This window comes from Protobothrops mucrosquamatus, unplaced genomic scaffold (assembly GCF_001527695.2).
Source record: "Protobothrops mucrosquamatus isolate PMUCROS unplaced genomic scaffold, P.Mucros_1.0 scaffold212, whole genome shotgun sequence".
NCBI classification, from domain to species: Eukaryota; Metazoa; Chordata; class Lepidosauria; order Squamata; family Viperidae; genus Protobothrops; species Protobothrops mucrosquamatus.
Window position 1 is genome coordinate 530077 of NW_015386566.1, and position 22122 is coordinate 552198.

General features: G+C 41.2%; 1 protein-coding gene across 4 annotated transcripts; it reads right to left on the reverse strand.

Moving 5' to 3' along the window:
- Window positions 1-2213: 2213 nt before the first annotated feature.
- On the reverse strand, window positions 2214-19411 carry MLF2 (myeloid leukemia factor 2). 4 transcript variants are annotated; one of them, XM_015814014.1, is made up of 9 exons: window positions 19244-19411; window positions 17771-17843; window positions 17194-17320; window positions 14716-14751; window positions 5808-5861; window positions 4712-4837; window positions 4247-4406; window positions 3916-4155; window positions 2214-2777 (listed from the first exon to the last, which is right to left on the reverse strand). In XM_015814014.1, exons 2-8 carry the CDS (start codon window positions 17818-17820, stop codon window positions 3977-3979), a joined length of 732 nt encoding a protein of 243 aa, XP_015669500.1. In that variant the 5' UTR covers window positions 17821-17843; window positions 19244-19411; the 3' UTR covers window positions 2214-2777; window positions 3916-3976. The 4 variants fall into 4 exon arrangements, with proteins under 4 accessions (XP_015669500.1, XP_015669501.1, XP_015669499.1 ...); XM_015814015.1 differs by lacking the exon at window positions 19244-19411 and adding an exon at window positions 18985-19019; XM_015814013.2 differs by lacking the exon at window positions 19244-19411 and adding an exon at window positions 18846-18882.
- Between the last annotated feature and the right edge of the window lie 2711 nt (window positions 19412-22122).

Sequence of the window (22122 nt, forward strand, 5' to 3'; positions counted from 1 at the left end):
GCTTACTACACTATGCTTTTAAAAAGTATGGTTAAATAAGCTTTAATATTGTATCAGCTTCTGGCACTATTAAAATATTACTAATTAATAAATAACAGTAAAAATAATGAAAGCAGAGACTAACCCTGACAGGAAAAAGCAGGGCTATCATATTCTCTCCCAACATTGTCGAAATTGAAACAGGGCAAATTATGATTTCCTGTGGCTCTACTTTATTCTCTTGCTTTTCACAATAAAAAGAAATGTCAAATAAGAAATTATGGAGAAGAAAAACATAGATGTGCATAAATGCATTGTTGCAGAATTTAGTTTAGCCAGGTTCAATATTAAAATACTGCATGCATTTTCAGCTCCTAATATGCACAAGAATTACCACTCTGAAATTGGAAAGCGCTGCATAATTGGTGTTAATCCTTCACTGACTCACTACTACAATGGAAGAACAGGAAGGAATCTTCCAAGGACAGGAAGGCATCCCATCAACTGAAAGTAGTTTTGTACTTACACTGACTTTGGAAGATCAACAGTTCAATATGAACTTTAAAGTGTAAGATGCTTCCTGCTGCAGGCCTACTATTTATAAATAAAATACTTGGCAGAACTGTTCTGTCTTTTTTCCCTTGGCTGATTTTTGCAGTGAAAGTTGGAAACTGTGGAAAAGCTTGGGCTATTGAAGATACTGATCTCTGGAAATTTGGAAATTAAGATAGGATGATCGCACAATAAAATCTTTATAAGCACTTTCCAAGTAGATATTCAAATATTAATTTTTTTAAAGAAAAAAACTCAATAGCATTTTAGAGCATTGTCAAATTTTGGAGAAAACAAATTCTGGAAATGACTGCACTGCAACAGCTCAAGAAGATAACAGCTATTTCCCCTGTATCCTTCCTCTTGTGGCACAAAGCCAAAGTAGATCATAGAAAACATGCTACGTGCTAGCATTCAGAACATTGCTTATTTACTGCATCAAAAAAGCTGTCATGTCTGACCTTGCTTGCTCTTACAGGTGCTGTTGTGAACACCTCCCCTTCTCAAGACAACTAAGAATTTGCTGCTGGTTACTTCCACTGCACCAATTCCTAAGCTCAGCTAGCTCCTTTTTGAGTCAGGACTACAATCTGTTGCTTCAGATTCTGCAACACTTAAAAACAGATCTCACAATCCACATCTTCTATTGTTATCAGCCTCTTTCCAAGGATGGTGACCCATTAAACCAAATTCATGTGTCTTACCTGTCTTCCATTCTAAGGGCTTCTCCTTTTGCCTCCTAATGCCTGCAGGGCTTATTTCCTTTCCAGATTTACATACTTTCATTATAGAATCCTTATCATTCTCCTTCAGCTTATTGGTGTTACCCATGATACATATATCTTAGACTGCCCTTACCTATTTGCATATGGAGGCCATAGTAAAAGACATTTTGAAATTAAGAGCCTTGTTCTCATTCTGGAGATCCAAACAGGACAGAACCAACAGGCAACCAAGTGGTCATTCAGAAACAAGATGTTTCCATCAAATTGATTCTTACATATTCACCTACGTCTTGGATAGTGCTTTGAAACTTGAACCAATTAGCTGCAATGATTTAAAGCATGTTGTATGAATAGCATGTAGCCCCATTTTTCTGTACAGAGAAGTGTAGCAGTCCAATAAACTGGCCACTGGGAAAAAAAATCTGGTCCTCACTTGGAAAGAGCCTTTGATTAATTGCTTATTTAATATTGTCCCATCGGTATATGCTATTAATACATTCACTATACATTTAATAGCCAAAACTATTTCCCCATTTTGTAAGCATTCTATGAGTGCATGTGATATTTGTATTCAATATTTTGAATAATATCTTTAAGCAATGGTTTAAAAAAACTTTATCCCACTGTCAAGCAATGTCTAAGCAAAAACAATATAGCTAAACCTCAAAGCTTTTACCCTGAAAGAGAATGGAAAAAAACCCATGTTCATTCTAATCAACGTTGGAGCAGTAAGTCTGGTCTACAGGGTCTAATGCTATCCTTGCTCCATTAAGAATTCCCTAACTCACATACAATATGGGCCTTTTTTTTAAAAAAAAAAATCACTTCAGCTGAAATGCGGATTCAGTAAAGTAGGATACAAACTACGAAGTGTCATATACATTCAATAAGTCTTCCTTTGTCTTTTGAGAACTTGGATACAAACACTGAAGTAGAGGCGATTCCATTTACTTTACAGGTTCCATTTCTTTATTCAACTCAATAGACATTTAGTTACAAGTTTCACAAAATCAAATTTTATAAGATTGGGAGGTGACAACTGGAGAATAGAGGCTGGACCTGCTTGGTTTGTCCACACTTTACTCGATCTCTTGCACTTCATACATATCCCAAGTTCCAGGGAAGGCAGGCCGATCAAGAGCAGAGGCAACTAAAGGTTGTTTTCCAACTACTTGACACTAATAGCAGATCAACTGTTATGTGGCTGCTGTTTGAGATGGGTAAGTAGAAATGAGGTATGGGGATGAACAAAAACTCCTGAATCTCCCCAAAGCATCCAAATAGAAAATTGGGGAGCCTGTGTAGGACAGAAAGGAGTTAGAGGAAAACAGTAATTTATATGTTACTCATTTATAGACAAAAGTCCCTCACATTCTCCTTGGCCAACTGTTCTATGCAAGAAATATAATTATGCAGAGTTAGTCAATTTAAATCTTAGGAGGGCAGGAAGCTAGAATTCATCTTGCAGAAGATCCAAGTGTTGTTTTGTAGGGGCTTCACCATCAGAGTTTCACTGTCTACCTAAGTAAAAGGATGGGAAGAAAGAAAAGAATCAACAGAAGTCAGAAGGCACAGTCAGTAAGCAATGAGAAACACAATGCCCTGGTTGGAATTCAAATATTGGATTTTTTAATCAAAATAAATGTATTGCACTTAGAAAACTGAGATGAAGTTTTCTGTATACAGAAAGAAAACTAATACTTTTCTTCTTCCCACTGATTTTTTTTGTGGAGAATTTTTTTTCTTTTTAAAACTGGAGTCTGGTAATCTTTTAGACATAGTCTGGAGTACAATTCACAGACTTACCATCTTAATGAGAAATAGATCTTATTCTTTATTGAACATAGTTTTGAGTAATAGTTATAATCTTCTGTCACCAGAAAGAAGTAACACTTTGCTTTTATCCAATTCACTTTTTATGCACCTGAGATATCTAGCTCCTATTCAGAATATATTATTTTGGTAACCATTTACAACACTTTTATACTCCATTATAAGAACCAGAATCATGGTACTTCAAGTACAGAAATTGTTCACAGAAATGCCTCAGCAGCTAAACAAAATTAAAGTTATACGGCTATTTAAGAGAAAGAAGGCATTCCAAATCACTCCAAGGTAGCATTTCTTAAAGTGTGATCTGAGAATCCCCCAAGACTTTGTTAAGGATCTGAAAATCAAAATTATTTGCTAAATATTGAAGCCATTTGCAAATATTTAAAGCAACTCTTCTCAGTATTTTTGTTAAAAATAGGGTTTTCATAAGAAATAATTGTATTTGTATTAATATCTGAATTTAATATTTTTACATAATTCAATAAATATTTCTCAAATATATCAATTTTTAATATGGTAAACATCAATAAATATAAGCTCATTCATGCTTTTTTGGAAGTCTGCCAGATCTTAATATTTCCTCATGCTCTGCAAGCAGCAACTTTTTCTTCCAGCTTACCAATGTACATGTTGCTGTACTAGTTTAACCATTTTATTTGTGTGCCGGAAAGGTTAAAAAGAAAGCAAACTCTGCTGGGCTGTAAGATAAACTACTGACTCAACTCATGTTGAAAAAGGTGGTTTGGCTCACAAGGTCCCATACTCTCTTATCTCAGAAGCTTGAAGGCACACACAGTGCAAGCGAGGTGCAACAATTAAGACTTACAAGAGCATGAATGTAGTTTTGGGGGTGACTGCACTGCACCCCCCTTAAATCTGCTGTAGATTCACCAGTCGTACCGACGCGACTGTCTGTTTGGAGAATCCTCAGGTCCCTGAATAGCAAGACGACCCCCCTCAATTCTTCGGCCAGTATTTCCATCGTGACGTCGATAATCCAGCCCCCTCTGTGTCCGGAAGCGGGAAGTCTCTCGCTTCCATTCATCATCAAATGCAGCTGCATCATCTGAAAATCAAAACAGGACAGGCAGCAACTGAGTGTTGTAATGCTGTGCGGTCTGCTGCAGGAAAAAAGGGCAATGACAAGGAACACTCACTCTCATCCAGATTGATGTAGTCTTGCCTCTCCTCCTGGTCACCTGTGCGATGGTTGCGTGAGCGCTGCATAATGTGTGCACGGTCTCTGATGTGGTGCCCAATTGACATCTGCTCCAGTCCACTGTTGGAATCTCGCACCGTCCGCCGCGTCTCCCGGATCTGAGGTTAGCAGAACAAGTCAAAATTAGAACAATATAATATTGCTGGTAGCCTTCTTGAAGTTCCCCTTGAAATTCTTCAGTTTTGCCTCAGCAGGCACCAACTTGTTTCAAATGATAAAAAAGGCACCCTTTTCTGTCACTGTTAATTGCCACACAAAAGGGTTCATCCCATATCTGAAAACAAGTCTTACCTCTTATCTTGTTTTCTCTTAAGTTTGTACTCATGCAGATGAATGCCCAGTGAATTAACCAAACTTGGTGCTTCTTTAAACATTTTGTCAAAGGAAGCAGCCAATTTCTTACCCCACCAGGTGCAGAGCGTGTCTCTGAGGTCTCCTGATAGACTTTAGGGCCCTCGCCCAGATTTGAGTAGGATATGACAGTGGAAGAAGTAAATGTCTGGCAATTGGCACTACTTGTCATGTGCTCCTAAGATACAATAAAAAATAAAATAAGAAAAAATGTACTGAACCTTTCCACTGTATAAAATATGAATAAATATTCTGAAGAGCAGCAGCATTAGGTCTCAATGGCTCTCCTGAAGTACACTTCAAAAAATTGCCAGACCAAACCTAATTTGGATGAAAGCTATTCCTCATATGATTTCATGTTAATTCATAATTTTCTTCTTCTGAAATACTACAAAGTACAATTTTGCAGCAGTTTTGGAAAAGGCTCTTATGCAGCTCTGATTCTGTATCAAAAATCTAACAGCTGCAAGCTGTAGTTGTTCAGTTCCCTTCCTGATGATTTCTTGATAATTCCCAAACAAGATTTGATTTATCTGTCTCTGCAGTATTTTTCAAGAAAGAATTGGGAAAATAATCAAATATGGAGATGGGAAAAAGAAATTCTGTTTCTGCCCAGAAGAAGAGTATATAAATTAGTAAGGCTGTATACCTCCTGCACTAGAAGTGGTGGTGAGTTTATTAATTTTAAATCCTCTATAACTTCATTCAAATTCTGCACTAAGAAAACTCCCCCATTTTAGCTGAGGTATGCAGCTATTTTACAAATCTTGAAATATTTATAGCGTTGCATAATTTGACTTGGTTTCTTTCTTTGAACTCAGGTGGAATTTGCTACATATATACAACCCTCGGTGTTTGCCTCTCCAAACTGGGAATTGTTTGGAAAGAAGCACAAATTCTGTCATAGTAACACTACAGGCATTGCTACTCTATTCCCTACATATGGTAGCATTCTGGAATACTTGTAATTAAAACAAACAATAATTGAAGCTCAATTGATCAAAAACTGTGCTTTTGCAATGCTATCATCATATATCCATGAAACCAGAGCTTTTCCAGTTTCTCTGCCCATTTAAAGGGATTTTTACACTGCCTATAATATCAACTAGAATGATATTGGAAAAGAGATGCAGACAAAATGAACTCACCATGTTCCCAATCATATCATTCATCATTCCAAACATGTCCATAAAGCCACCTGCCTGAAGAGAGAGAAAAAGAGCTTTATGGAGAGTGACCAGATAGGGAAGTCAAATAGTGAAATTAGGAGGCGTTGCCCTTTCTAGCAATTGTTCATGAGTACATTCTATACCCTTAATGATATGAATGCTCCAAACTCAAGGGCACAGATTCTGAAAACACTTCCCAGCTTACTAAACATATCTGTAGCAATGTTTTTTTTTAAGAATTCAAGGAGACCACTGTGCCATGCATTGTTGTGGCCACTATCATGTGATATTTAGCAGATTGCAGATAGAGAGGAAAAGATAATTCAGAATTCTAGAGATATTTAGATACATATTCACCAGAAAGTTAAGTGAAGCTGGGCCAGAAAGTAATGTTTGGGTTGATGTTATGGACGACTATCCTGCTGCTGTAACAGGAGGCCTGCACGTGTTTCCAGAGGTCCAGCTAATGCTGGAGTATCCTGGACTTGAGCGCTAGGGAAAATTAATATCCAGGCTCTGGATGTGGGTCAGGATATACTTAGGTGATCTCAGGTCTGATGCATAGAGGCAACACCTAGATCTGTTTATTTAGTTGCAGTAGATTATATGTGATTTGTAAATGGAAGACACGGTAAATGGTTTTTATCATAATCAGATAACTTTCTGGTGAATATGTATCTAAATTTCTCTAGAACTCTGAATTATCTTTTCCTCCCTATCTGCAATCTGCTAAGTACCATGTGATACACTTGGAATAAATATGCCTTTAAGAACATATACAATATGCTTTTAGGACATACTAGACAACTTGTTAGGTCCTCATTTCAGACACATTTCCTTGCCTAAACACAAAAACGAAATGACCAAGAGTGGGCAAAAAGCAGGAGAAGAAGGAGTGAATTCCTGCCAGCTTCCCCATTGAATTTCCTTGTGGGGATCTGGCAGGGAACATTGGAAATATCCCTTTCCTTCCCTTCTCAGCAGGCAGGTAAGTGGCTGCTATTGAGTATCGGGGAAGGAGTGAGGTAATATAAGACTGGCTGAGAAACTGTCACTGAATGTTGAAAATGAAGATCATGTGATTGCAGCAGCACAGCAGCAGCCAGAAGTACTGAAGCAACCACCATTTCCCCAAATTTCATTCCATTGGGATTTACGAGTCCCAAATTTGGACACATTCTGTAAGTTAGCCCATCTAAGTTACCTTAGTTCAAAAATGGTTGTCCCATGATGCACTTTTTGCCAGGTTAAAGATACTGACAACTAGCATTTTAGTAGTATATATATTTATTTACTGGATTTATAAGGTACCAAACTCCATCCTAATATATCTTTGATCACTGATAATTGGGAATAGTTAATTCAAATTCAGTAAATATATTTACATTTTTACCAGAATTTCCTGATTTTTATCTCTTTTAATTGTTTTGAAAAGATTTTCTCTCTTCCAGTCAGAAAGCACAGCTTAGCATTTTGCATCTGGTGGAAGGAATACCCTCATAATGACTTCAGCTAAGAAAATGATTTAGAAACAAAACATGTTTTCAGTGTGGTAAAGAAGGAAAACAAACATAAAACCAGTTATGTACAAGCCAAGTATAAAGAACAAGTTTAACAAATTCCTGATAATTACCTTTACATATCCTTACAGTACATTTGGGTGGGATTGTTGGTCCATCTTTTGGTTACCACAACAGTGTGGCAAGTCCAAATACAAATTCTCAGTCATCAAAGATGGAACCAACCAGAAAGTCTAAACCAGTGGTGGCGAACCTATGGCACGCGTGCCAGAGGCGGCACTCAGAGCCCTCTCTGTGGGCACGCACGCCATGCCCCGGAGATGGCAACTGTCCCTCTTCAACCAGCCACCTGCTAACTTGCCAAGGTCCCACATGGCCGGATGCATCCTAGCACCCATGCACTCACTGGCCTCTGTGTGCAGAGGCCAATGGTGTCAGGCAGCAGCCATCCTGGCCTCTGCCTCACCTTTCCTTGTGACAATGGCACCCCCGCCCTGCCTCACCTTGCCTCACCCCGCAGGACAAGCCTCCTGCCCACCGTCCCACCTGCAAGAGACCCCCTGAATCTCCCCCAGCCCTGCCCGGCCCCCACAGATGTCCCTCCCCATGAGCAACATTGAGGTAATCACACCCACCTTGGTCACACCCACCCAATCTGCCATGACCACCACAGCCACGCCCACCCAGTGGGCCACGCCTACCTGGCACCCGGCGATAAATAAATGGGGTTTGGGTTGCAGTTTGGGCACTCGGACTCTAAAAGGTTCGGCATCACTGGTCTAAACTGTAGCAGTGTGCCAGGTTGACCAGTATGAGTTAAAACATTATCTGTAGTAGAGTATCAGGATGTTGCCTCTGCGAAGTTGAATTTGTCTACCTTGGAATGCTTAATGAAGCTAGTTGCATTTGCCAAGTTCTCACCCTGTAGAGGTCTCTTAGCAGAATCCTCACCTCTAGATCTCCTGAGACTGATTAAATAGGCTGTGAGGTCAGTCAGGATTTGCTTGACTAGGTCAGAATAATACAGTCACTGATCCATCGGTATACAGGTGGAGTCACTCATTTCATCTCTCAAAGAGGAGGAATAAGCTATCAGCCTTCCGCTCCCTAGAAGGGACTTAAGGCACATTCTTAAGGTTCTGTATATATCTTAATATTTTATATATATTTGGGAAGAAATCTGGTAGCAGTATCTCGTATCCCCTGAGAAAGTTAGAATTAATCTTTGGCATAAAACCGTGAGTAAAGTCTCAAAACTACCTTGGGGTGGTGGAGTGCATACAAGTCTCCTTTGAGAGACTCTCTCCTTTCTCAGCTCTCACAGGCAAAGGACATTTCCAGGAGAAAAGTTTATTTCTGTGCAAGGGTGCTCATGGGGTTCTTCACCGTAATGTGTTAAAGGGGTAACTAGTCCCAGAACTAATATCAGATCCCATAAAGGAAAATGGTGCGTAACTGGAGGGAAATAGTAGACTAGTGCCCCTGTGAAAACATTGAACTTAGGGATGTTGCGAGATGAAATTTTGATCTGTCCTACAGTTTGAATCCCAGATGAGCGACCTGATTTTGGAAGGTATTGGTTTTCAAGGATATCATCCAGATCCATCTTTAGAAACCTTTTACTTTTCATCTCTATCTTCCATACCAGTGTTCAAAGGCATGCCAAGTTTCTGATGGCATTTAGGCAACCCGGATGCCAAGATGGTGTCACTGTTGAAGTCTGGCAAGCTGGCACTCAGAAAATGCCCCATTCAAGTTTCAGGCATAGAAATGAAGTCATTCCAAGATCTAGGTTCAGTATGTCTGGCTGTAATGACAGATATCTGGGAAGTCTCCAAACCACTCAGTACCAAGGTCTGCTGGGCAAGAAGGGGGAATTAAGATTATACATGCCCTGGATATCCTCATTTTGTGTATCAGCTTAGTCAGGATTAGTGTTTATATATTAGTCTCTTTGGCCACAGTGTCAGGAGGGCATCAATTCCTTCTGCCCTGTAATCTGAAATCAGATGAATCTTCTTGCTTTCCTGTTATCCACCATTGCAAACAGGGAACTGTGGATCTAGCAAGGATCCCCTTCTCCACCCATGACAGGCTCTTGGTTCCCCTGGTCCACAATTGTATTCTATGCATCTTTTATATGTTGACAGGAAGCCAGGTATGCTTTCACCCAACTATATAACTCTTCCATCTATAATCTCATTTCACTCTTGCTGATGTACAGATAGTCCTTGACTTACGACTGTTCATTTAGCAATTGTTCAAAGTAATTATGGCACTAAAAAAAAGTGACTTGCAGTCCTCGTACTTACAACAGTCCCATCCCTGTGGTCATGTGACTGTGATGTAGGCACTCTGCAACCAATTCCAGCTGCAGTGTGCCGCAGCCACACGATCACTATTTGTGATTTTCCCAATCAGCTTCTAACAAGCAAAGTCAATGGGAAAGGCTCACGGAAGGTTGCAAGTTAGTCCTCAGCTACAAGGGCAATTGGGATTGGAAGTTTCATTGCCAAGTGATGCACTTGTAAAGCACAACCGCATCACTTAGCAATGGCAATCCCAGTAGTCCTGGTTGCCACTGCTAATTAAATCCTATAGTCATTTGGTCAGGCAATTTCCTACTAGTTTTCCACAACCAAAGTCAGTGGGGAAGTTGGCAGGAAGTTGTAAGCCCCAGGCTGGCAGGCAGGTAAGTGGCCACTGCTGGATGGGGGAATGTACACAGGGATGCACGAGTGGCTGCCACAGAGGGGCTGGAGGAGAGTGCATTGGGGGGGGGGGAGATTTACCTTAGCGACTTGCAATCTTCCCTGCTAGCTTCCCCACTGACGTTCTGGGGAAGCTGTCAGGGAAGGTTATCAATGGTGATCACATGATCACAGGGTGCTACAATCAGTTGTAAGCGTGAGCTGGTTGTCTAGAGCAGGGCTTTTCAACCAGTGGTAGGGGTACCACCTGTGGTACATTGGCACCTGGCAGGTGGTACGCGACCATCCTAGAAAAGTGGTAGCAGGGGAGGGGAATGAGCTGAACCAGTGGCAGCAACGCACAAGCCTGAGTGAGAGATGGCTGGAGCTGCAAGGCTGTCAGGGCTCAGCGGAAGCGCCAGGATCAGTGCTGCTTTCCAGCTGATCGACGCTTCTTCGGGGCTGTCAGGGCTCAGTGGAAGCGCCAAGATCAGCGACAGGCTCCAGCTGGAAAGCAGCACTGATCCTGGTGCTTCTGTTGAGCCCAAAAGAAGCGCCAATCAGCTGGAATGTTGCAGCCTCTCCAGGGTCTTGTGATTTACATTCAGATGCTTGGCAACTGATTCATATTTATGACAGTCAAAGTGTCCCACGGTCATGTGAAGTGACCAAAACCTGCTGCAATCACCCAGCAGATGGGGGGAATAAAAACCAAACACCCCCCACCCCACCCCCGCTGTCAATCCTCAACAGAAATGATCACAACAATGAAAACCTCGGACAGGAGGAAGAGCGCTGTTGGGCGGGCAGGCACCTTGCTAGGCGACTGATGGTACTATGATGTTGCCATATCCTAAAAGTGGTACAATGGGTGAAAACGTTGAAAAGCCCTGGTCTAGAAATCCAAGTATGATCATGTAACCATGGGGATACTTGGATGGCCTGAATTTCGAGGACCAGCCTTAGTCACTATTCATTCATTCAGTGCCGTCATAATTTCAGTTACTGAATGAAAAGTTGTAGGTCAAAGACTACCTATTTCTTGCCACTGCTTTAACATGTATCCCTTTTAAATTTTCTTATACCAAATTTGTAAGACTGCTCCCAATATGCCAAAATCTTGGCAGCTAACCATTCACTTAGGAGGTGGTGCTATTAATTTCAGACTCATTTTGTCTGGGATTTTCTTTCTATACTCCCATCTATTGCTATGACTTCTCTTGATATCTCCAATGCCCATTTCCGACAAGCCATTGTGTGGCTTGTAGAGTATTTTATATTTCCCTATTTTGCATCAAGGGCAGAATTTTTCTTTTTCTCTGACACCCAAAGGGTCAATGGGTTCGCCAAACAATATTTTTTTTTACAATCTTGGCTGCAAGATTGATTCTTGACTGGTGGTCTACTGGCCAATAAATATGCAAGTCACAGGCTCCAATATGCCAGTATTTCAGGGGAAGTGTCTGCAAACTCTAATCCACCCAAGACTGTATCTGCAATCAAGTTTGAACGCTTTTGCAAACTTGCCAATTGTTTCCTTGAAATTTCTGAATTATGTCCTTGAACAATTCTTGTTATCATAGTAAATTATCATTGCTCTGGTGGATATAGAAGACACAGCCTGTCACCCAAATGCCCAATGCTTTATTTATGTTTTAACATTCCATCTGCTCTACATTTTATAGACCCATAAGCATTTCATCTCTTTCTCTTTGTACAGTATTGAAGACAAGACAGCTGTTTTTCAATCGAGGGCAATGCCTTGTCATTTCATGGCCTCCTGCAGAAGATAATTTGGGGGGGGGGGCTATGAGTGCTTGGTCAGCTTTGCCCATTCCCTTTTTTACAAGTTCTGTGAAAAGAACTGGAAGCAGGGCCTTTAAGTCTGAACTTCAGGAAAATGAGGACCCATGGCCACATGTTGTGTTTCTACAGCTTTATTAGTTTATTAGCTAATGCTAATAACTACTTTCATTTAAATACTTTTGCCTACTTCCTCATCAGTACTGAAAACAGATCAGCATGAAATATTTTCTGGAAGCTATTGTTGGCCTCTTTAAACTTCTCATTATGAAATCTGACTGCTTCACAAAGGCTCCTATTTTATGATTTTGAATGTGACTTTGTCGTTCCCACTTAATGCAATGAAAACCAAGCGTGTAGGTGGTAGAATACTCCCTCATAAACCTTACATTCTCTGAATAAGTATCATTTGATGCCTGCTGGGCTTCTTCTCCTTTGCTTCTTCTGAGACCGTGACTGCGAGTATTCTAAGAAGAGGCAGCAGGAGAGTAGACATTCTAAGGCTTTTGCATACTGAAACCTTCAGTTCTGCCATGATCTGGCAAAGTAAAACTCATCCCTTCCACTCCCAGGGGACATGTTCCAACAGTGCTGTGCCCATCTGCTTGAGAAACCATTGCAGATCGGATTTCTCTAGATCCTGTGCTCCTTTACTAAGGTGATGGAAGCTTCTCCTGACCTACACGGGCTCATTCCCATTTCCTCTGACAAAATGTCTGTTTTGTTGTTCCTCAAAGTTCAGAGGAGTATGCTTTGGCTACCTGACACCTCTTTTCCTAAAGGCTGATGGCTTGTCCAGCTTCCTTTGATGGCAGGTGAAGAGAGGCTGCTGGAATAGTGCCCACCTTAACCTTCAGTGCCTCCTCTACTGTACTTGTTGCTGATGGAAGAAAAAGGGGCTGGTCTCTTTGTTTGGCTTGCGTTTCTTGGAGGAATAACAGCAGGAGAAAAGGTGGGAAAGAAAGAATTGTGTACCTTTCATGTGACATCAGCTTAGATCATAGCTTATGGATTATGCTTCTCCAGGTGACCACGGAACCTGGCCGTGGAAGATCTAGACCACACAAACAAGATCTTCCTATGGATCCTCTTTCAATACCACCACACATTCCTACCAGCTTCATCATCATCTTCTCAAGCAGTATCTGGACAGATAGCAAGATTCCCAAAATACTGCAGCATTCTCCCTCCCCTCGCCTTCTTTCTTTGGATGCACTAGATCAGGGCTCAGTAACCCCCAGTTCCAGAGCCGCATGGGGCTCTTTCATCCCTCCTCTGCGGCTCCCAGTCCTCTGCCCAGTCTTCTACCACCTAAAAAAAAAAGTTCAATGAATTCCAACTTCTCACGGAAAAAAAAAAAGATCTCATGAAGTTGGAATTGATTGATTGAACTTTTTTTTTAGTCCCACAAACAAAAGAAGTTTGTGGGCAGTCCAACAAACAAAAGAAGTTTGTGGGACTGCTCACAAGCTTCTTTTGTTTGTAAGAGTGCACACGGCGGTGGAGGAAGTGATGGAGGACCGCATTGGAGCTGGAAAGAAGGTGCCGTGTGGGTCCGATCGGGGGAATGCCGAGCATCTTGTACGGAGCCGGGGAAACGGGCCGGGTGGGGGCAGCTGCCAATTCCGCTGCCATGAGGCTTGTCAGATTCCCCCCCCCAGTGACCATGATCCCCCTCAGCCAGCCACCCACCATCGCCCGACCTACCCCCTCACCTGGCCGGCTGGCAGGCACAAAGCCTCACCGCTCTTCACCTCTTTCTCCTCCCCACTCTGCTCCATCCAAGTTGAAGAAAGCAGAGGTGCAGCAGCGGGATTGCTCTCAATAAGGAGGGCGCATACGAGCAAGCAGCACACCCAACTCTTATTGTTTGAGAGCAATCCCGCTGCTGCCCCTCCGCTTTCTTCAACTCGGATGGAGCCGAGGAGCTACTAGGGGCCTCTTGAGTGGGAAAGGCAAGCTTTGCTGCTGGGCCATGCCTGGGTTATGCCCTGCCGCTGCCTCCCAAATTCCACCTTGTCTGCTGGGGAAAGCCGCAGCAGCAGGGCACTCCGCGCGGGGGAGATAGAAGGGAAAAGCAGCGGCAGCAGGGCACTTCGCGCAGGGGAGGTAGGAGAGAAAAACGGGAGCAGGGCATGCTCCACGTGGGGGAGGTAGGAGGGAAAAGCGGCGGCAGGGTGCGCTCCGGGCGGGGGAGGTAGGAGGGAAAAGCGGCAGCAGCAGGATGCTCCGCGCGGGGGAGATAGGAGGGAAAAGTGGCGGCAGGGCGCGCTCCATGCGGGGGAGGTAGAGGAAGAAAGCAGCAGTGGCAGGGTGCTCCGTGCAGGAGGGGGTAAGCAGCAGCAGCGCTGGAGTGCTGGGAGGAGAAGCAGCAGGGTTTTGTGGCTCCCGATGTTTTCTTTTCTGTGGGACAGGGGTCCAAATGGCTCTTTGAGTGTTTAAGGTTGCCGGCCCCTGCACTAGATAATAGTAATGGTAGTAATAATGATGATGATGTATATAATAATGTTACATAACAACAATTCTCAGCCTAAAATGGAGGCAAAGGGAAAAGCTGTTCTTCTTTAGAAGGCAGAGCTAAGTCAGGCACGGCAAGCTGTTCCACCCACTAGATGCAAAAGTGAAACCCCAGCTTTCTGTCTAGAAAGAGGTGAATTCAACATCTTTCCAGCTGGCATCATTTTGAATAACTGAAAGCTATATAAAAATCATACTCATTGTTGCTATTTGAGAAATGTTATTACCCTCATTATTTTCACAGTTATATATTTAAACTATCACCAACTGAAGAAATGTGAAGTATTACCCAGAAAAGAAGATCATAAAAACCAGGCTAGAACAAGTAGTTGTCAAAAGAAGAAAATTATGGCCTACCATTCCTAGCATCCCAAAGGGCGAAACAGTTCCAGCCTATAAAAACAAGAAAGGGACACAAAGTAATTAGACTTCACCTCTCTAGAGTAATCTTGTTTCATCTAGCACAGAGAAGGACAAAGGAAGTACATTAATTTAAATTTACACTCAATTTAAAGATTAAGGAAGTATATATTAGAACTTCTAGTCTCAAATTATTTCCCAAACTTGTGTTAAAACAGTCAAAATCTATATAGTTTTCTGCATGCTTGTCAGTGCTCATGAATTTATATTGATATAAACAGAACTGAGAATATATAGCAGTGATGGCGAACCTTTTTGAGACCGAGTGTCCAAACTGCAATCCAAAACCCATTTATTTATCGCAAAGTGCCAGGGCTGCATCAGCATTGTGGTGCCCTCAGGGGGGGTGAGGAGAGCGTGGCCCACTGGGTGGGCGTGGCTTGCTCACTTCCTGCCCTGTTGCTTCCAAACGCCACGTGCTCGCTACTCTGGCGAACTCTGCTGGGGCAACGGCATGCGTGCCCACAGAGAGGGCTCTGAGTGCCACCTCTGGCATGTGTGCCATAGGTTCACCACCACTGATATATAGGATATATTCTCAACTAATTCAATATAAGATGCTGTCTTGGCCATGAAACTATGAGATAAGAAACAAAGCTAAATAACCCTTTATTTGGTTTCTAGGAATTGAAATAAGATGGACATTGATAAATGTTATTGATTTGGGGGGGAATTTTAGCCAGAAGATTTTAAAGTTCAACAAACACAGAAGTAAAAATTGCCAAGCAAATCAAACAGTTAATTACAAAACAGGAACTCGTTAAAAACCGAATCACTATTTGTAGCGTCAAGTTCCTTGCAAAAGCCTGAAGATTGTTTAAAATCATGTAAGAAAAATTAGAAAGATCATAATACAAAAAAATGACAATATTTGACAAGAAATCGCCAAAAGGCAAGACAACTTCATTTAACAACTAGAAATCTTGCCCAGATGAAATTAAAATATACACACAAAATCTCCATAGCTGTGTTAACTTAAATACAATGAAAGTCAATGGGCTGGATATCTTGACAGATAAAAAAGAGGCAAATAAAGTAAAATAATAGAAAGGCAAGATTAAGATTACAACTATAGAAACATTAATAAATGAAATTTTGCATTTTATCTGCAAAGAAGTTCTTTTTTTCTTGTTCTTTTTTCTTTAACTATTCTTATTTATATTTATTTTTACTGTTATCTTTTATTTGGTTTTGTTTTTATCCAACACATTTATTTTATTCTTTTGATTATTACTGTGACTGAATTTTAATCTGACTTTCAATGTTTTAATTTTTGTCTTCCATAAGCTGCTAAGTTATCATCTGATTGTGACAGGATAGAAATTTGATTAAAATAAAATAAAATAAATAAGCCTTGCTTCAGCCCCTTTTTTAACTATTTTGAGAATGTTCATAGGCATAATCATATAAACCACCTGAAATCACTGGGAGGGGTATAACGTTTTAATAAATAAATGAAAGAGAAAATCATAAAATCCTTGGTCATATATTCTCCAAAGAGTAATTGAATAAAAGGGTAGAAGCTCTTCTGCTTTGCAACTGGATAAAGAAGGAAGCAGAAAGTATAGATCTAACTGGGGGGGGGGGGGGGAATGAAATGTTCCCACATCCTAAGGGCTCTATTCTGTGATTGTTCAAGTTTAATTTCTCCATCAGTTATCTCTGATAACAGAAAAGGAATAAGTTTGTGGATAAAACCAATCTTGAGAATAATTTCAATCTCTGAATTACTCAGATTGATCTTCCTAAATTAGAATTGGTAAGAATAGCATATGTAAGCAAGAGTAGCATATATAAGCAAATGCAAAGTAGATCAAGTAGATAACAATGACCCTTCCAAGGTTCATATTTGGCAGCCAATAAAACAGCAGCTCATTGGTTTTATTCAAGGAAGACGCAGTCATGTGTTTTGCTAAGTAAGGAATGGCTGTGCCTTTGCCCTCAAGTTAAAAAGTAGCAATTTGGGGAAAAAGCTTGGTAAGTTGTGGGTATTTTGTCATCTCCATGGGGCTTCCTATTTGCCTAATCCTGTTCCCAGACACACTGAAATATTTACAATGTTACAGGCTCTAAATTAAAATGGTGTTGCTGGAATTTAACTACAGCTATTCTCAGTTGCTCTTTTTCTATTTCATTTTGGAGTAATTATGTGCATTTTGAAAGATAGTTTGAGACTTAGATTAATCATTTATATGTCTAGAGTCTCACCGAGTGACAAAGTAGAATATAAATTAAAAATTAATCGCATGACCCTGTTCTGATGTTGGGAAGTACAGTATCCATCTTTCTTTGCGTATAGATACATAACCAAGACAGAACCCAGATTCTTCTCATCAAGCCAAAGCACTAGGTTGAAAATTTAGCTTGATAGAAAAATAAACAGATCTAGCCACAATCCACTGACTTTTTAATTACCTGCATTCTTCGACTAACTTGGCGTGCTCCAGGTACTGTCCCATTGCCAATGCTGAGGAAAGGGCTATATCCAAATCCACCAGAAAGTACACGATTCACATGCTGCTGATGGATGGCAAGAGGATCCCTGTGGAAAGGAAGTTTTGCAAGGGAGTTAAACTGCTAAATAATCCACATCACTTCCACAGTTTTATTTCCTTTTCCTAGAGCAGTGGTTCACAAGCTTTTACTTCATATGGTCTATACTATGTCATCAGGCAAAAGCTTCCGAAGAAAATCACCAATGACTTAATGTCTGCAGACATCATACAAATAAAAAGACCATTCCAGGTAGTATCTGAGAAACCATCATTATTTCTTAACTTTTTAAAATTAAAATCAAAAACCTTTCAAGAGCTCTGACTCTCAAGATATTTCAGGCAACATATCAAAATCTTGTGACATTAGGCATTTTCTGAGTTTTGGAACATTTTAAAAAAATGTTTTTGTGATATTTGCACAATCCTTGTGGCTCACCATTAGGAAAATTATTCTAATCCTTTTCTCTTATATAGAAAGGCTAGGATGCTTGACTCACATCATAAACATTGGATCCTCTGGCTCTCCATCTCTCATGAACCGGAACATAATTCCCTCAAATGCAGGATGGGCTGTGCAAAAGGAAAACAGGAAACCAATGTAAATTTTGTTAAGTTCTCAAATCTCTCCTTCCAACCAGTCTTACTCCACTCATTCTTATCCAAACTAAATTGCCCCCAGAAATCGTGGGCGCTCCATCACTGGAGATTTTTAAAAAGAGGCTAGACAGTCACTTGTCTGAGATGGTAGAGGTTCTCCTGCTTGAGCAGGGGGCTGGACTAGAAGACCTCCAAGGTCCCTTCCAGCTCTGTTCTATTCTAAATCACATCTTTTACATGCAATAGCAACAGATAGTTATAAATACTAGTCCCTAAACAATATTAAACACTTTATGTATAAACTTCAATAACTATAACACCTGGAACCCAGCTGCTACTTGCTTTCTTTGTAGAGAAACAAACTAAGAAATAGACTTCAAAAACAATTGAAACTGTTGCCAAGATCCACTCAAGTTGTGTCATCCAACACAAATTACCTTCACGCTAAACCATACAGTCCTCTCTCCCACATTCATGCAAATGTTAAGGCTATCAAATGTAAAGGAGAAAATCCTTGCACCTTTAATAACTGTGACAAGGGTGTAGATTCTTTTTCTCATTGCTGCACAACAAGCTATTTTCCAAAAATCTCTTACTCAATGGCTGGAAATGATAAAGTCTTGTTTTCCTCTTAATCTGACTGCTTTAATGTGGTGTTTACAGAAGTAATCATTCAATTTATATAACAGAATCTTTTTAATCAAAGACACAATAGCAATGTATCAGGAATTCTGCAGGATTTTATAATCACAGTGACCACACACACACACAAACACACACACATTAAGCAATGCATCTATCCACTCTCTCCTTCCAGCAGCATTGCCCAAACACAGTCCTTAAATCCTAATCTCCCACATGTGTTCAAATCATCTGGCTCTTTTCTCAGCACAGAGGATGCTCCACGTTCCTCTCCCCAAATTAGAAAGCTCCTCTCCATGCGTCCCATCGCTCCTAAAGTTGACACTAGCTCACCTACACCACATCTAGCAAATGCGGTTATAAGACATGGCATTAATATTAGAGATTACCAGTGACAATAACAAGGTAAAAAAAATGCCACTAGAATACCGGTAGAACACAGTAATCTCAACAACCATTTATTACAAAGTACCGCATCAAGAGCACTCGCTTGCCCTGTATCCTTTATAGGGCCGGCCTGCCGCATCTTCCGACTTCCTTCTCTCTCCAAACCTTCCTTTCCAAATTCCGGTATAAGCGCCCGCCTCCAGGAAGAATGACCTGGGGGCAGGGATGAGAAACCTGGGCCTTTGTAAGCACATCCCCAGCTCCTTCTATACTTAAGCCCACACACACACACACACACACCTCACTCCAAAACCCACACAAAATTCTCCAGCAAAACTACTCACCTCTCTGGCCAAATCCTTTCTTACTGCCGTCTCCCGTCTCTTGTTCTCACGGAATTTGCTCCAGCCACGAGCCCTAAAGGAGAAGATTAATGCTGCATCCCTTCCTACCCCCTTCCCCACCCCACAGTATGTTCTTTGTTGTAACTATGCTGCGTGCGGGAGGGGGGGGGGCTGGCTGGAGAAGAGAGGAGACGGTCCCTTTGCCAGGTCTGGGCTACCACAGCGCAGCCTCTCACGGCACCAGGAAAAGCAGGTCAGATTGTTCCACTTGGTCTCGCCTTCCTTTACAAAAATATAAATACGGCTGCAAATCCCGTTTGCAGTAAAACGATATTTTTCGTTTTCAAAGAAACCCACAAGGCCTAAACAGGATGTGAGGTCAGAAACACCACCCTCGTTTATAAGCTCCGCCTTCCATAAATAGAGTTACTAGCCAAATTGCTTGTTGAAAAGCAACGCAGTAATAATTTTTACCAGGTTGAGTGGTGGGATCTCTCCCTCGCTCTCTGTATGTGTATACACGTATACACACACATACACACAGACATACATATTGTGTGTGTATGAGAGAGAGAGAGAGAAGTTTTGCATGATTCTTGTAAACATGAGATGGAAGACAGGCAAGAATATAACATTTAGTAAACAACTGAATGGAAAAACAATTATCTTAACAGCTCCAAATAAGTCTTCTAAGCACGCAAAATATCCAGTTATACAATGATAGGATGGTCACACTTTTCACACATTTATGTGCCTGTGCAACAAAGATAAGAGTAGGGCACCGATGCTAGACTACTCTGCAACGCTTTCTACACTAATCTAAGCTGTGGAACAGAACTCAACCCAAAGTTAGGATTGTTCTCTAGGACTAAACTATGCAGGTCTGGAACAGCCCAATATTCACCCCTGAAACTTTGCTTGATAATATGCCACTCTTGGAAAGCTACCTTACTACATCTGTGAGCTGGTAGCTTTGCCCTTTTCTACTCTTTTGCACTGAAAAATACAGAGTCCTTACTTAGTGACTGCCTTATTTAGTGACCATTTTCAGTTAGAACAGTGATGAAAAACTTAAAAGAGCCATCCTTGCATATATGATCTTTACAAACATGTAAAGCAAAGGACACCTAAAGTAATATAAGCACAGGCATGGTTTCACTTAGCAACTGCTTCATTTAATGACCAAGTTGCTGATCCCAATTGTGGTTGCTAAACAAGAACTACCTGCATGAGGGAAGCACAGGCCTACGATGGACTTCTTCAAGGTGCACCTAGTCCTCTGAAATTATGGCTCCTTCAGAACTGCCTGCCTGCTCTTTGCTGATGTTGCCTTATAGCAGTGGTTCTCAACCTGTGGGTCGGGACCCCATTTGGGGTCGATCGACCATTTCATGGGGGTCGCCAAGCAAGGCTGTCCGCCATTTTTTTTTGTCCGCCATTTTTTCCCCTTTTTCCGGCAGGTGCCTTACCTCCCTTGGGCTGGGCCAGCTGGTGGTCGGCCTGCTCCGTCTCTGCCGCTTGCCAGCTATGCCTCAGCCGGCGCAGGGGGCGGAACCACGCATGCACGGTGCTCCTGGGCAGGGAAAGTCCTCGACTTACGACCGGTTGGGTAGTCCTCGACTTACGACCAGTTTAGTCCTCGACTTACGACCGGTTTAGCCCTCGATTTACGACCGGTTGGGGTCGCGGCATTTAAAAGGTTGAGAACCACTGCCTTATAGGCTCCAGAGGAGCTCATTCACTCCCAGGGGGAAAGGCAAAAGAGGAACCATCTCTAGGAAAACACACCACTTGGAAGGATTCCACTGTCAGAAGTCCCAGTCTATGTGGTTTGGGCAAACCTTGAATAGTATAGTGGTTATGGTCTTGGACTAGATTAGATGCATCTGTGGAAAGTTACTGAATGACTTTTAGCCAGGTACTCTCTTTCAGACCAACCTTCCCTGATTCATTTTTTAGGAAAAAATGGAAATGTAATCCGTGTGACCTTGAGCTCTTGTAGGAAAGGTTTGACAGATATTTTATAAATAAAGAGGTGTAGTAGTCTGTAGACCAAAGGTTTAACCTTCCAGCAATATGAGCATTAGCAACAGTGTCGAGGTCATTTTGTTAGGACTAACATAACCCCAGTCTTCAGCCACAGTTGTTAACACAAAATATTGCCAAGGAAATGTGTGTGTGTGTTAAAATTGTTACAAATTCCTTGGATATAATTTTAAATTGTATTGTAAAAATTTGTGTGCTACTATTCAGTACCACAGAAATTAAATCCTACTTAGAAAGATTAATTCCTGTCACTGCTCTTAGCTATTTTGGGCTAAAATTTCCAGATTGTGTGGGAAGCAATGGTTGCTCTTGGAGGATAGGCCTAAAAAAGAAAAGAAAAAAAGGAGGAAGTTTGATGTTCAAAATAAACTCAGAAGTCTGTTCTCAAGAACAGTGTATATACCAATGTACTAATATACATACATATATACATATGCATATACAGTGCTTTTTTTCTAAAAAAAAGAAAAAAGGTGCCGGAACTCACACACGTTATACAACCCGCCTTGCCTACCCTACAAGGTTCCATCCAAAAAAGGTGCTGGAACTCCGTTCTGGGCGTTCTATGAGAAAAAAAGCCCTGTGCATATACATATGCATACACACACACATATATATTACACACTATACATATACATACATACATATATAAAATAGTGTAGGTCACTATATACATTGCTATGGTTAGCAGTAGACCTAACATGTCAATAATCCCTTTTCATTATTTAAACGCCCTGGAAGATAATACTTTGTTCTTCCCTCACAAAATGACTAGACAATTTCTATCACTGTTAAAACATAAAACACAACATTGTGTGATAGAAATTGTGTGA